Below are 17010 nucleotides of genomic sequence, written 5' to 3' on the forward strand. Positions count from 1 at the left end.
GATATGACACGTTGAACCTGGGATGGTTGGCTGCGGCCATACTGGGCTGGCCCATAAGGCAGGAGCGAAGCTTTTTTCTCTGCAACATTTTTTCCGAACCGCGCCACATAAAAACGTTGAAAAAGAAGAGTACCTATTCTTATGAAGCCATCTCTAACTAATGGCTATTGGTAACATAAGTGAAGCACAAAAATATTTAAACACACGCAACGTCGAGATTTGAAAACATATCTTGTAATTTTTTGAAACATTTTCTTGAAAATTGTCAACAATTTTGAAATCCGGATATTCTTACAACCAAAAAACAATTTCTTTAGTTCCAAACATTTTTTTAAATTTGAACATTTTTTGGAGTTACGAACAGTTTTTGAAAAACATTCATTTTTTAAGACCTGGATCATTTTTTAAAGCCCCAAGCATTCTTTAAAGTGCAAACAATTTTTGGCAAAAAATAATAAATTGTTGAAAACACGAACAATTTTGAAACCTGAACAAAATTTTAAAGTTCGAATTTTTTTCCCATTTGTAAGTTCTTTAGAAGTTGTTCACATTCTAAAATATTGTTCAGGTTTCAAAATATGTTTTTCTTTATAAATGTTCATGTTTTAAAAAATTACTTTAAAATTTAGTTCAGGTTTCAAAAATTGTTAGTGATTTGAAAAAAAATCATGTTTAAAAATGGTTCATCTATAAAAAATATTCAGGGATTTAAAAACTAGTTCATGTTTGAAAATTTGTTTGTGTTTTTAAAAAAATGTAATTCCAAAAATTATTAAATTTTTTGCAAAACATGTTTGGAATTTGAAAATTGTCTATTGCTTTTAAGAATATCCGAATTTCAAAATCGTTGATTATTTTCAAGAAAATGTTTTCAAATCTCGATGCTTAGTCTTGTTAAATGCTACCACATTTCACATTTGTCACAACCAGTTATCAGGTGGAGTGGCTACACGACGAGTTCAGCAGTGCCAGATCTCAAGTTCGTTTCCCGTGAGTATTGTCTTTTTGGTATTTTTAAGTCAATAGAAAAACACATTTTGCATTCGGTGCGCCGGCCCAATCGCCAACAATCCCGGTTTAACCTGCTACCATGTTGATAATCCCTTCAAAAACGCGCTCAAGGTTTAATATAGACCGGGATTAGATAGTTCGGTGCACTAATTTTAGGGATTTGAAGTTCAGGGTTTGATTTATCTTTCATCTAAAAATTCAAGGTTTGTTTTGGACTTTTTCCTAATTTTATATTACTCTCTGTTATCATATATTCATATTTTCCACCCATGCATTATTACATAATGAATAATTCATTTCGTAATCCAGTACAATGAGAGCATGTATGAAAAAAGTCAACGGATTTCGATACGAGCATTTCAACTCATAGCCCCTAAAAGTGTGATTGTAATATGTTTAAAACTCTGCCATGGAAGAAAACCAGATACTGCGTTGTGAACCCGATCGCACCAATTTTTTATCCTTTCTCCAACCCGTCCAATATTTGATGTGACACTACAAATCAGCATGAAATATACACATGCCTAGTGACGGCGAAATGTGTCACCTTAAATCCGGTCTGAACGCCCCCAAAGTTGCTAAGACGCTCGAAAAACCATCACAGAAAGTGATCTTAGGCGACGTTTCGTTTTTCATCATGAGGATTTTCGTCACAGAATAGCACACGTTTTGTAGTGAACTAAGCAACTATGTATGTTTCCATAAGTGGGCAGAGCCAAGTCCAATTTGTGCATACATGCGCAGCCACATATCACATACGCCACCACGGTTCCTCCTCACATGCAGGGTACTACAACAGTGATTAAGGGTCTCCTCGTGGACATAGTTAAAGGCGGTCTCTGGCAATGCCATATTGAGTGGTCAGGGAAGGAGGGAGATAGCTTATGTCACTGCAGTACCTCCGCAAACCCACCATCGCATTGACAGTAGTAACCTTCATGTCCCTAAGGGAAAATGTTTAGTGGTTGACGTCACCCAACTTCTAAAATATTATTAACATAAACATACAAAGAGGATGTCGAATTCTATCGGTGTTCAGCGCCTAAACATACTAGGGTTCCTCCCTTTCCACGAGAAGTAGGAGTTTTACTTGGACCTAGAGACAACAAACATCAAAGAGATAATCATGCTAATAATGGATGAACGATCAAAGTCATACATGTAGGAATCCAACTAGGGTCTGGTGTTACAAAGAGATGAATAGGGAGATGGCGACAATGGTGATGACGATTGTTGATGTTGGAGTCTCCTTGATCGCGTTGATGGCATAGCGGAGCCCTTCTATTAATTCATCCTCCGGTTCCCTTCTGGGGGCTAGGGTTCTCGGTTCTGGAAAAAAATTGATCTCTCTATCACTCTCATTCGTGACCCGAAGACACCGGGGAAAAATAGTCAACCATAGGCAGGCGACGCTACCTGGTACGAGTACCAGGTTCCATCTTCTTTCCTAGAAGCATTGTTTCGGCTGGGATTTGCTTTGTTTGATCGCACTTTCTTATGGTAGGTTCCCATCAACCCAATCAATGTGATTTTCACACATAGACTTGTGATTTGTCCTTTAATGCTCCAATCAAGATCCTGGTGAAATTAATCAAAATGGGGCACGAATGCGGTAAGATACCGAAAATCCTATGACTATGGCACAAAACTAAAAGTTAAAAGTGATGCAACTTTGGACTAATCAGGGAGCGACACCTATGCCAAATCTTGAATATTATCATGAAGTTGTTAGGAGATATTGGTCGATTGGAAGTAAAAGAGTATGACCACGCTAAACGATCCCTGATGATGGGCCCAACGTAGATGAAGGCTCAACCCAGTCTCCTCTTTTATTTTACAGTCAATCGGGTCTCCTCACCAGGCCCACAATTCTGGGTGTACACGGTCCGGGCCGGTCCAAGCCATCGTTTGTACCGGCCGTCGGTGGGCCGGACCGGACCAGACCGAGTAGGCGAGCGGTTCTATATTGGGGGACCGAACCGGCACGGACGAAGCCCGAGCCAGACCGACGGGACCAAATGGACCGGCCAACAACCCTGGGCGTCGATGTGTGCGAGTGCAGCGGCGAGGTGGGCTATGTGCATGACTGATGTGACGAAGTGGACAACGTGCGCGAGCGGCTACGTGGGCGAGAAATTAGCTAACAACTGAAACTTCGGCGAAACCAACAAACTGAATTTTCTGAACCTGTTGAAACTGAACCAACGTAGCTCTCTCTCTCTCTCTCCGTAACTACCAGTCCTAGTCTCTAGTGCATGATCACACGAGCTTATCTAGATGAGTTTGTTACGGAGGTTGTTAGCGTAGTGGCCGCACCTACATCCTGTAACACTCGACGGATACATGAACACACGACCTGTTTCTCCCCTATTGCTCCTTCTTACACTGAAGAAACTGGCGAAACTGAAGTGCGTGAGAAATCCCGACGAGCACAGAGGGACTCCTTGAACAGCAGCGGTGGCTTCACTTCAGAGCGTTCGAATCATGGCCAGTTATTCCTGGTCGTGCCGGCTAGGCGTTTTCCTACCTGGGACAGCTGGTAGCCGGTGTACGTGTTGTCGCCATGGCAGGAATTGGTGCCAGACATGGCAAACTTGTGGGTCCCATGGAGGAAACATAACAATTTTTATGGCAACTTGTGGATGGTTGTTCTGAATGTTACTCGCTCCGTTCCATAATGTACTGAAAATACGTCTTACGATGTGTATAATGTTGTGTATTCGGTATTCTAAATGTAAATAATTTTCTCTATAAATTGGTTAAAGCTCGTTAAATTTGACTTTCTAAAAATATTATAGGCACTGCATTAGGTAACGGATGGAGTATATCTTTTTTGAGAGGCACTTGCACTAAAAAATGTCCACGGTAAAAATAAAAGCACCAGCATGCGCTAGAATGACGAAGCTATCTTGCAGGATGACACAGAAAGGTCACACGCAAAAGCATGAAAGCTCCAGATCAAAGAGCCAAGTACCAACAGCTCCATAACCTGTTAACGCAGGTACGGTTGGCGCCGTGGAGAATCCGTCAGAACATGTATTGTATTGTCACGCTCAAAAGTACCAGTGCTTGCTCAAGATTGACGAGCCAACCGCTTCCGAAAACAACGTTAGTGAATGTTAGGTGTCACAAATCATGCATATATACCAATGTCTATCGCTCGAGATTGCGTAGCCAATTGTCCCACTGGCTTGCAGAAATCTGCTTAGGCGTTGAAAGCAACCCTCAACTATTGGCAAACAACCTACTCAAAAACTCTATCCGCCTCGGTCACGTCTACCATCTCCTCTTTTACACTCTCTTAGGCTTCAAATTAAGTGCAGATGTTTATAAAAGAAAACCAAGTTTCTTTTAAATTGATGGCGCGCATAAGGTTATATCAATCCTTCTCGCAAAAAAAAAGGTTATATCAATCCACTATAAAACAAGGCGAAAGTATGTAAGCTCTTCAAGCAATCTTGCAAGCAATAAAGAATTCAACACACATCAACTCGTCGGTTGAACTATTTTTAGGCCGAAAGCCAAATATTAAAAGAAGTAAACTATTACAAGAATACCCTTGGTACACTTGCCTGTTGCACCTGATGCACTAGATTTGCAAGGAGATATGTAAAAACAAGTGATAGATCTGTTTGTGTAACTTTTGGATTAATGAAGGGAAAATCGAAGTGGTGCCACTATTCCATTCGGATATTTCATGCATGTCACTAAGAATTGTAGCTGTGCCACTAACGAATGCGAAGATATTAGCCAGATGCCTCTACGCCGTCTCAATGAGTTGCCATCAGGTCAGGCCTTCTTTCTGTCTCCTTGACCAGTTTTCTCCTATGTGAGACCAGGCAATTGTCAGGCCGGCCGTTGTTGCCCCGTGTGGGCTGTTGTGATAAAAAAAAATTTGCGAGGGTGGCTGTTGTGATAATTTTAGCATGGTCTTATCTCCTGTTCGCCGTTGCCTCATTGCCGCTAGATGCTAGGGCCGGCAATCAAGAATTTTCATGAATCCTGCTGCCTACCTATGCGCTCATGTCCTTGCGGGTCAATATTGAAATTCTAGAATCCCTTAGTCGTAGGACAAATGAGATATATAACAAGCTATCTTACGGCTCTTCCTCTTTGCTGTTCGCAAATAAATATCAGAAAATTTAGATTTGAAGAAGCAAGTTTACAAACAAATGAAAAAAATCAATATACGGAAAGGCTAAATAATTGAAGTGAGATTTTTATACATGGCAAATTGAATGTTTTTCATGGGAATTGATATTGGTGTGATGATGAAAAATTTAGATTACAAGCAAGGCAATTTTCTGACAAAAAATAAACTAATGAGGATTTATCATGCTCGCCATGTAATCTTGCATCCTTGATGAACACAAGTTACCATGAAAAACGTTCATTTTGTCATGCTTAAAAATCTGACGTCCACTGGATATTTGGGTTCTAATTATACTTGGTCATATTCGTTGATTGAAACTATTGGCGCAATATCTCTCTTGTTTCATTCTCTTCCTTCATGCTCTCTGGTTCTTGGATTTCTCGCAACGAATTAAGTTGGCAAGATGGCAAGTTGAAGTCGACATCAACTTTTTTTTGGCCTCCCCAAACCCTATCGGCCTCTCATCTCATCCAAAGAGTGTACTCTGCAATCCACCCACGTGTTCATGCGTCATCGACATCTCTTTCTTGCGATAGTCACCAGCATGGGTGCGTGTAGGATTCTGTAAATTCGAACGGGATTTATTGATGACTTAAGCATGTGATATAAGTACCGAAGGTGCACTGCATCCAAGCTTTTCTCGACTGCACCATGGATTGGTTCGTAGGAGTCTTGTCTCTCCTTTGCTGCTTCCTCTTGTACTACCGTCATCTCCAGTCCAAGAAAACATGCAAGGAGGAGCCCACCGAATGGCCATTGGTGGGCCATCTTTTCGGCATGATCGCTGACCTGAGGCGACCGAATTACCATGACTGGGCCACCGTGATCCTCGCCGGCACACGCCACAACTTCGCAGGTCATACGGGGCTAGCCGGCGTCCGGTTCTTCGTCACCTGCGATCCGTCCAATGTGCGCCACATCTTCACGTCCAGCTTCCTCAACTACCCCAAGGGCGAGGAGTTCGCGGAGATCTTCGACGTCCTGGGCCACGGCATCTTCAACGCCGACGGTGAGTCTTGGCAGCGGCAGCGTGCCAAATCCCAGCTCCTGATGGCCGCCCCCCGTTTCCGCTCTTTCTCTGCACGGTGCAGCCGTGACAAGGTGGAGAAGAGCCTCCTTCCATTCCTAGCGCACGCTGCTGACGCCGGCGCCCGCTGTGACCTACACGACGTGTTCCTAAGGTTGACCTTTGACATGACCTGCAAACTCGTCTTCGGGGTCGACCCCAGCTGCCTGCAGATCGGCCTCCCCGATGTGCCCTTCGCTCGCGCCATGGACAACGTGCTGGAGACGGTCATCCTCCGGCACATCATCCCTCCGGCGTGCTGGAGGCTCATGTACCGGTATGAGGTCGGTCCAGAGAAGAAGATGGCCGTGGCTCGTAGGACCATCGACCGATTCGCCGTAGACATGATCGCCAAACGCAGATCCGATCTCAACCTCCACGTTGACGACATCCGCGAATCCCCCGACATGCTATCGTCCTTTATATGCGACGGTGACGCAAGCTACGAGTTCTTGCGTGACACTGCAGTGAACCTCCTGCTCGCCGGCCGGGACACCACCGGCACGGCGCTGTCGTGGTTCTTCTACCTCCTATGCAAGCACGCGCGCGTGGAGCTGAGGATCCGGGATGAGCTGGCGCCGATCGCAGCCACAAAGATGGTGGCCGCGGCCAACGACATGGCGGTGTTCAACGTGACCGAGCTGAGCAACATGGTGTACCTGCACGCGGCGCTGTGTGAGTGCCTTAGGCTTTACCCGCCCGTGCCCTTCCAGCACAAGGTGGCAGCGCACAGTGACGTGCTCCCAAGCGGCCACCAGATGAAGACCGGCGACAAGATACTCGTCTACTCCTACTCCATGGGGAGGATGGATGGCGTGTGGGGCAAGGACTGCATGGAGTTCAGGCCGGAGAGGTGGATCGCCGATGACGGAAAGCTGAGGTACGAGCCGTCTTACAAGTTCATCGCCTTTAACACCGGTCCCAGGACCTGCCTCGGCAAGGAAGTGGCCTTCACGCAGATGAAGGTCGTCGTCGCCGCCATGCTGTGGAACTTCACGGTTGAGGCCGTGCCGGAGCACGTCGTCGAACCAAAGCTGTCCATCATACTCCACATGAAAAACGGGTTCGCTGTCACCATGAAGAGGAGGAACGTCACGGACGTGCAGGGCTAGCTAGCATATAGCAGACACGTACATGTAAGTACTGTGTATACACAAGTGCCATGTGAGCTTGCGAAAGTGGCATGTGTGCTTACAAACGATGTAATGGTGTGATAATAAAACGCAGCAGCTATATTTGTAGTAAGTTCCCTGAATTTGTATTTTGGGATTAGTCGATTTCATAGGAGAAGGAAGAAGGAGGTGAAACGCAGCACCAAGGTGGAGATGGGGGCACAGCAGAAACCGGCAGCGAGGCTCATGGATGTGGGTGAAGCTGAGCAAGGAGCAACCCATAACCCACGTCGTAGGTTTGACATGTGGGGGTGGGGTGGCTTTTCATATTGGCTTCCCTGTTGTATTATATGGAGTGCAGATTAGGACTAGAGGAAAAAGATGAAGGAGAGCCTTTGAGACTTGATGTTTTTTCGAGGCAACTATGGCTATGTGGCCCAATCTATCTATCAAGAAGCAAGTGTAGTTCGCAGGATTCATTAAATACTCCCATCTCTCGCAACAATCATGTGAAATGTATAGCCCTCCAAAAGTCGATTCGGGATCGGTCAGGAAATTTCCTGGTTTTAATTGTGTCTCGGAAAACTTCTTATCTACTTCAATGTAAAAGCAGAGCTCCTACTTTTCACGTCAAAAATAAAGTCGATTTGATACCTTCTTTCATATTGAATTAAGCTAAGCACTGGACTTACTCAATGTGAAGAACTTCTTACGAGCTAATGGATTTTATCACGAAACACAAGAAATTCAAGGCCCCCAAAAACCTATGGTTTGCTCCTTAATGTTTGTCTACACCTACACGGGTGAGTCAGGTGCGTGCTTTGAAGCAAGTTAAGTTGTGTTGTGCATGTGAGGTGTTTGTGCTCCCAAATTAGAAACCACCGAGAGAAAAGGTTGGGCGTGGCCCACCACACTTTCCGTCATTCGTTTTACTACTTGACGACTTCACAAAAATGTTTCCTTAACTGCCAATCCTAAAAACATGGTGTTGAGGGAGGCGAAGAATATCTCCACCGCCGGCCACCAAGAGGGCAGTGCCGGCGGCTTCCAAGTTCCAACTGGCATCTATCGTGGCCTTGCTGCTGCACTTCCTCCCTGGCGATCTCCTCGCAACTGGAGAACTCAACGGCCTTTGCTAATTCTGGTTAGTCCCCAATTCTGCCCACAAGAGGTGTTCTAATTTTGAGATCAAGATCTGTTTTAGATTAATCTGAAAGGAATTACTCTAACATTAGTATCATGAGCTGATTGATCTATGTTTAGAACCCTCATTAGGCCTAATCTATCTATCTATCTATCTATCTATCTATCTATCTATCTATCTATCTATCTATCTATCTATCTATCTATATATCTATCTATATATCTATCTATCTATCTATCTATCTATCTATCTATCAGGTCCTCATTAGGCCCTTCTGCTCGAGGGATCCAAGGAACAGCAGCAGCAGACTTATTACTGCATGTGCGTGCTAGAAGTGGGAAGCAAAACTGAGAGGGAGCTTTTCCTTTCACATGGTCATCATCAGGGTTAATCGCAATAGCTTGTAGGGAAGATAGATAGCTTGATAAAAATCTCACAGAGACATCCATGGGAGGAGCGGGCTTCGAGTGCACGAGCTCATTTCGAACTCGAGCTGGCTCGTCTGTTTCGCAGATCAGCTGGATGAACCAATCTGGTCCTGTTGACTTGATTGAATTTACATTAGGGAGTGTCCATTCAATAGCCATAGCACGCCATAGGTATCTTGCATTTGTGCACGTACAGAATGTGAGGTAGGAATCTTCCTCAGCAGCGCCACAGATAGGGCTAACCAAGTTAGTCTCCAGCCTTCGTTTCTTTTTGTTGCACCATGTAGCTAGGGAATTATTTGCAAGGCGCCAACCGAAGCTCAAAACCCAACCCCTCCTGTCTTTGTTCTCTCTTCCTCTGTGGAAACTGGAACCATCATCTCTCTCCAAACTGAAGCAAGCGAGTTTGGGGGAAGGATCCAGTTGGTCAACATCTTACTACCTCAAATTTTGTGTTCTTGATCTAGATCGGGTTCACCTAAAAAAATTGTCTGAAAAACATCTGGATCAGGTTCGTTTCTCACACTGTTTTGTTGTTTTACCTCTTTATATTTGAATCCATCCCAACTTTGCCGATGGATTCAGATTAGCGAAGCATCTACTACTGATTTTTTTCTCTAGCAATTTGTTGTACCATTTTTGAATCACGTTGTGAGACTACGCAGTTCGTATTGCTTACAGTAACAGGACAACCACAATTTGATCAAATTTTCATACTCCTTCCTTTTTGATTTGCCCCTTGAATAATGTTCAAAATTAGTGTTCTTTTGATCTATTATATAAAAGTTCTGCTTTCTTTATTTTTTGCAATTTAGGGTCTAAAACAATGGCGTATGATATGCTTAATGCAATTAGCCTATGGGACACCGTTAACCTCAATGGTAACGAACTTATGATGAAGAGGTCAGTTTATTTCAGAAGTGATATAAGAAATATTTCATTAATACTCTATTTTTATTATTTTATTGAATAATAATTTGAATTATTTTTATTGTTAATAGAAGGTGATTTCAAGATAGAATGCATACATGTAGATATATTGTACCTACCATGCATGTAGTAAAACGACGGCTTGCAGTCCACAACAATTAAGATGCTTCAATCAAAATGTTTTGCAGCTGATTCAAAAGGAGGAGAAAATAGGGGAACAATTAAGATGCTCGTTTTGGCAGGGGAATGCTTTGCTCATTGTGGAAGTAATTGTGGTGGTTACCCTTGAAGTATTTTGGCCCCCAATTGGGGCCAAGATCCAGGTCCCTGCAGTTGAAGTAGGGTCCCCTTGGCCTGGATTTGGATCTCACGTACGGCGCCATGAAGGCGTACATGTCCTGACCCACTTGGTCTCCATGGCTCCGTTATATGCCGAATCCACCGGCCAGTAGTTGTACAACTGCATGTTGTACAGCACGCCGGCGTGGTGTGGGTACGGCGTCGCGTCCTCTGGCACGTTGCTCATCTTCCCGCCGTATGGGACCAAGACGACCTGCACGTTGGGCTGCCTGAGCTGCTTGTAGAAGATCTTGGCACACACCTCCCGACGAATTGGGCGCTGGACGTAGTCCGTCGTCGCCTTGAAGCCGTGGATGGAGTAGAACTCAGAGGTGGTCCGCTTCGGGAGGTCCTCCACGGCCGCGTTGTTGACGTAGGCCACAGACTCGATCCAGGTCATCTCCTTGCAGTCAGAGCGGCTCAAATTCAGCTCCGGGATGCCGTCACTCCTACTCATCAATGGCAGGAGCGTGTCACACGTGCCGAGGAACACTGCTCAGAAGACGGCCATGCCGTTCTGGACAAGCGCCCTGATGTACAGCTCCTCGGGCAGGGCCGGCGCAACCTTCTGCCACTTGGTGACCGTGTGCACGACGGCACACTGGCTGTGGGACACCGAGACCTTGAACACAGATACAGTCACCGGGACGGTCACGAGCCTCACCTGCCACTTTAGCGCAATGCCAAAGCTCCCGCCACCCCCGCCTCGAATGGCCCAGAAGACATCGTCCCCCATGGTGGTCTTGTTCAGGAGCGTGCCATTGGCATCCACCAACTCGGCGTCGATGATGTTATCAACGGCTAGCCCGTGCTTGCGCATCAGCGTGCCGAAGCCACCGCCACTAGATGGCCTCCGACGCCTACGGTTAGGCACACGCCGGCCGAGAATCCCAGAAGGTTGCTCACCTTCGATATCGCATAGTAGAGATCGCCGAGTGTCGCGCCAGACTCCACCCACGCCGTCGACGTCTGCTTGTCGATGACCACGGTGCGTAGCTCCGACATGTCGAGCATGGCGAAGCCCTTGGTGTCCACGGACCGTTACGATAGGCCCTCATAGTTGTGCCCACCGTTGCGCACGCGGATAGGCACCCCGTTTAGGCTACCGCAGCGCACGGCGATCTGCATATGGTGAGCATTCGCCGGCATCACGATGTAGAGCGGCCTCCCGGTGGTATTTGCCAGGAACTTTGGGTTCCTGATGTATTTGTCAAGCTGCGTGTTGAACAAATCCTCGCCCTTCTCGAACACTGAGATGTTAGCCTTTGTGACGCATTGGAGGAAGCCAGCGGGCGACGCTTGGGAACAAGAAGAGATCATGGAGCAGCTGCAGAACAAGAAGGTTAAGGTGAGCAGCAGTGGCGCCGCTAAGTTGAAGCGCTTGGCCATGACGATCGTTGCTACTACTCCTTCCTCCGTCCCCAAATAGATGGCCTATATAAAAGGCATCAATATATTTAATGACATTAAATATATACTAAAAAATCAATGCATACTAAGTTTATCCGGATATCTATTTAATATTATGAACATGTATCGGATGGCAGCAATTAAATAGATATTTAGATATAGCAATCCCAATGCATATCTAAACAATCCTTAGTTAATGTCTTTTATCAGAGAAAGTTCATCAGACATCTTAGATTTGGTGCCAAGATCCACATTTAGATTAACATATTGTTGATTTTGAGCAAGATACTAATTGCATGTCTATATTAAGAAGAGATCAATTGTATATTAGGTAGGATATTAATTGCATGTTGATAATTGGTAGGATACTAATTGTCCGGCGGATTTTATGGCATGACATTGAGTCTAAACTTGTTTATAACAACTGGCAGTAGTGGGTAATTTTAGCAATACTAGTCAATGTGTTAATTTGGAACTATATTAAATGCATGCGGATATTAAGTAGTATTTTATTTGCATGTTATTATGTGATTAACACTATCTTTGGCATGAAATTAAATGCACGCTAAACGTGTTGAGCGCTCGACATTGAAGCAGTCTAGGTCATTGGATTGACATGATTTGATGGCCGACATTAATTGGATCTGCCTCTTTGGGTCTTTTTATATTGGTATATATATAGATAAAAGTTTTGCTTTCTTTATTTTTTGCAATTTAGGGTCTAAAACAATGGCGTATGATATGCTTAATGCAATTAGCCTATGGGACACCATTAACCTCAATGGTAACGAACTTATGATGAAGAGGTCAGTCTATTTCAGAAGTGATATAAGAAATATTTCATTAATACTATATTTTTATTATTTTGTTGAATAATAATTTGAACTATTTTTATTATTAATAGAAGGTGATTTCAAGATAGAATGCGTACATGTAGATATATTGTACCTACCATGCATGTAGTAAAACGAAGACTTGCAGTCCACAACAATTAAGATGCTTCAACCAAAATATTTTGCAGCTGATTCAAAAGGAGGAGAAAATAGGGGAAAAATTAAGATGCTTGTTTTGGCAGGGGAATGCTTTGCTCATTGCGGAAGTAATTGTGGGGGTCGATCTCAGCCTTGGCCTTGGTGAGCCTCTGGTAGTTACCCTTGAAGTATTTTGGCCCCCAATTGGGGCCGAGATCCAGGTCCCTGCAGTTGAAGTAGGCTCCCCTTGGCCTGGATTTGGAGCTCACGTACGGCGCCATGAAGGCATACATGTCCCTGACCCACTTGGTCTCCATGGCTTCGTTATATGCCAAATCCACCGGCCAGTAGTTGTACAACTGCATGCTGTATAGCACGCCGGCGCGGTGCGGGTACGGCGTCGCGTCCTCTGGCATGTTGCTCATCTTTCCGCCGTATGGGACCAAGATGACCTGCGCGTTGGGCTGCCTGAGCTGCTTGTAGAAGATCTTGGCCCACACCTCCCGGCGAATGGCGCGCCGGACGTACGTAGTCCGTCGTCGCCTTGAAGCCATGGCTGGAGTCGAACTCAGAGGTGGTCCGCTTCGTGAGGTCCTCCACGGTCGCGTTGTTGATGTAGGCCATGGACTCGACCCAGGTCATCTCCTTGCAGTCGGAGCGGCTCAAATTCAGCTCCGGGATGCCACCGCTCCTGCTCATCACCAGCAGGAGCGCGTCACACGTGCCGAGGAACACTGCTCGGAAGACGGCCATGTCATTCTGGACAAGCGCCCTGATGTACAGCTCCTCCGGCAGGGCCGGCGCCACCTTCTGCCACTTGGTGACCGCGTGCACGGCAACGCCCTGGCTGTTGGACACCGAGACCTTGAACACCGACACCGTTGCGGGGACGATCACGAGCCTCACCTGCCACCTCAGCACGACGCCGAAGCTCCCGCCCTTGCCGCCTCTTATGGCCCAGAAGACATCGTCCCCCATGGTGGTCTTGTTTAGGAGCGTGCCATTGGCGTCCACCAACTCGGCATCGATGACGTTATCGACGGCTAGCCCGTGCTTGCGCATCAGCATGCCAAAGCCGCCGCCGCTAAAATGGCCTCCAACGCCGACGGTCAGGCACACGCCGGCCGGGAACCCAAGAAGGTTGCTCACCTTCGATATGGCATAGTAGAGCTCGCCGAGCGTCGCGCCGGACTCCACCCACGCTGTCGACGTCTGGTTGTCGACCACCACGGTGCGTAGCTCCGACATGTCGAGCATCGCGAAGCCCTCGGTGTCCACGGACCGGTACGACAGGCCCTCATAGTCGTGCCCGCCGCTGCGCACGCGGAGGGGCACCCCGTTTAGGCTACCGCAGCACACGGCGATCTGGACGTGGTGAGCATTCGCCGGCATCACGACATAGAGCAGCCTCCCGGTGGTATTTGCAAGGAACTTTGGGTTCCTAATGTATTTGTCAAGCTGCGTGTTGAACAAATCTTCGCCCTGCTCAAACACTGAGATGTTAGCCTTCGTGAGGCATTGGAGGAAGCCAGCGGGCGACGCTGCTTGGGAAGAAGAAGAGATCATGGAGCAGCTGCAGAACAAGAAGGTTAAGGTGAGCAGCAGTGGCGCCGCTAAGTTGAAGCGCTTGGCCATGGCTATCGTTGCTACTACTCCTCCCTCTCCATCCCCAAATAGATGGCCTATATAGTAAAAGGCATCAATATATTTAATGACATTAAATAGATACTAGAAATATCAATGCTTACTAAGTTTACCCGGATATCTATTTAATATTAAGAAAATGTATGGGATGGCATCAATTAAATAGATATTTAGATATAGCAATCCCTTTGCATATCTAAACAATCCTCAGTTAATGTCCTTATGAGAGAAAGTTTATGAGATATCTTAGCTTTGGTGCCAAGATACACATTTAGATTAACATATTGTTGATTTTAAGCAAGATACTTATTGCACATCTATATTGGGTAAGACATCAATTGTATAGTAGGTAGGACATTAATTGCATGTTGATAATTGGTAGGATACAATTGTTCGGCGGATTTTATGGCATGACAATGAGTCTAAACGTGTTTGTAACAAGTGGCAGTAGAGGGTAATTTTAGCACTACTAGTAATAATGTACGTGCAATGCACGTTTATACTATTAGATAGGATATTAGTTGCACATTATATTAGGTAAGATATATCTGTTGCACTTTGGTATTTGGTAAGATATCAATTACTTTTTTGCGGGAATGATAGGATATTAATTACACGGCAGATTTCAAGGGATAGCGTTGAGTCAAAACGTGTTTATAACCAATGGCAGTGGTGGGTAATTAGAACGTTAAACGTGTTTGGTGCTCAACATTGGAGCGATTTGAGCCGCTAGATAACATGATTTGACGGTTGAGATGGTTTGGATCTGCCCATTTGAGTCTTTTTATATTGGTATAGATAAAGTGTTTGGTGTCCAACATTGGAGCTATTTAAAATACTAGACCATGTGATTTGATGGCCAAGATGGTTTGGTTCTACCTCTATGGGTCTTTTTATGTTGGTATATACTAGATAAGATGTCACACCAAATTTTTACCTAGTTAGCATGACTAAGATATAGTACACGATGTGGTATTTGAACTGCGCTAACAACCCTACTTGGCAGGGGCGACCCACATCATTTCATGGGTATTTAGTTTAATGCGCATTATTTTTGGCAAAACAATTGTGTATATACAATGTATACTACATACTGTGTGGGGGAAAACAGATATTTACGCGTGATATGGGGTTATCCAAGCATTTAGCCCAAACACAAGGCATAGCCCACCTTGTCTCCCTTCCCACCCAACATGGATCAGTAGCCCAATATCCTTATCCCAATCTAGTCCGGTACAGAAATTACTGCAAGCATGATCACACGAGACTCAGTTAGTTCGACCATCATAGGATAGATATATCCATTTCAGTGACAATTAATTTTGAACAAAGATAGTATTAGCGATGTGAATTTGCAATGTGCGAATGTTTGTGAATTTGTGACAAACGAGCATTAGTATGAAAAAATAGTACTCAAGTATTGCCATTTTGATATGTTAGACAAATGGCACTTCTATATATTAAACAAGTACTGATTTTTATGTGGAACAATTTATGATCAATTATATCAAAAATATGATATTCTGCTCAATTATGTATTAGATATTATATAGTTAGGCCCCGTTCAGTATGCAGGTTAGTAAAACAAAGGAATATATCACCGCACAGGAATAGCTTTGGTTGCACACTTCAGTCCTGCGGTCCCCTGGAACAGAGGAATAAGAAAAGAATCAATGTTCCGTAGGGAAATTAGCAGGAGAAATCAACACATGTTGGCCCCAGCTAACGATTTTTATATGTGAAAAAAAGTACAGCCCGGTGCTTCCAGCTTGCACAAATCACAAATTCTGACCATGATGTGGGTCCCAGGTAGAGGTTGAAGCAGCCTTTTTCTTCCCGGCGCCTCGGGCCTGTGAAAAAACAAGAGCTCCAGGAAGATGTTATTTTTCCTTTGAAAACGGAGAGTGGAGGACACTTTCCAGAAGATGACCTAGCAACGATTCCTTCAATATGAACGCTGCCAAGGAAAAGTTTACTGTGGGAACATCGTTCCTCTGGACTTTCTGCTCATTTCCTACGAACTGAACAGGGCCTTAGTACAATATGATGGTTTAATCAAATTATGCATAAGAAAACAAGGCTAGAAGTTGTAAAGAAAAATAGGCTTTAATTTTTTGAATACACATTCTTCAAATCCTAGACCCGCCCCTACTAATTGGTTTGGCAGCCCAACTAAGACCATAATTGTTCTAAGCTGGTGTCATGCTCGTGAATCATGCATCATTCTTTTGAATGATCTCGGTACATTTGCCCGCGACAATTTTTAAACTAAGACGAACAAAGTAGTACAACTAAGACCATAATTAATACTTGCACAATACCATATTTATGCCCCTCTAGTTCTCATATACTCCTATATAATAATTAGTGCACATCTGAATTACGTCATCTTTGCGTTGTGGTCCTATTTCTCTGTGGGAGCTATTTCTCGCCCTTGCGAGACGGAGCCTTTTCTCGCCTCTGCAAAGCGCTACTGGGGCAAGCCATTATCGTAGCTGCAACTAGCGACTTTTTTCTCTATGTCTTTTCACTTTTTTGCAACGTAATTTTATGGTTTTCTCTTGTTTTAGTCCCTTTTATTTTCTTTTTCTTTTTTCTTTTGTTTTCTTTGTTTCTTTCTTGGTTTTCTTCTTTTATGCACCATTTTTTGTTCATTATTTTCAAACATAATAAGAAACATTATACAAGTTTAACATTTTCAAAAAAAATGATGAACATATTTTCAACTACATGTTTGGATGTATATTTTATTCATACACATTTTACATTATTGGTATACATATAAAAAATTATACATGATTA

At 44.5% G+C, this 17010-nt stretch overlaps 1 protein-coding gene and 2 pseudogenes across 1 annotated transcript; 1 reads left to right on the forward strand and 2 right to left on the reverse strand.

Moving 5' to 3' along the window:
• Positions 1-5815: 5815 nt before the first annotated feature.
• Positions 5816-7774, forward strand: LOC125540556 (noroxomaritidine synthase 3-like). Its single transcript, XM_048704172.1, has one exon. The coding sequence runs from the start codon at positions 5816-5818 to the stop codon at positions 7340-7342; it is 1527 nt and encodes a 508-aa protein (XP_048560129.1). The 3' UTR covers positions 7343-7774.
• Positions 7775-10065: 2291 nt separating this feature from the next.
• On the reverse strand, positions 10066-11572 carry LOC125534649 (annotated as a pseudogene).
• A 470-nt stretch (positions 11573-12042) lies between these two features.
• On the reverse strand, positions 12043-14256 carry LOC125540557 (annotated as a pseudogene).
• Positions 14257-17010: the final 2754 nt, after the last annotated feature.

Source organism: Triticum urartu, chromosome 2 (genome assembly GCF_003073215.2).
Source record: "Triticum urartu cultivar G1812 chromosome 2, Tu2.1, whole genome shotgun sequence".
In the NCBI taxonomy this organism is placed as follows: domain Eukaryota; kingdom Viridiplantae; phylum Streptophyta; class Magnoliopsida; order Poales; family Poaceae; genus Triticum; species Triticum urartu.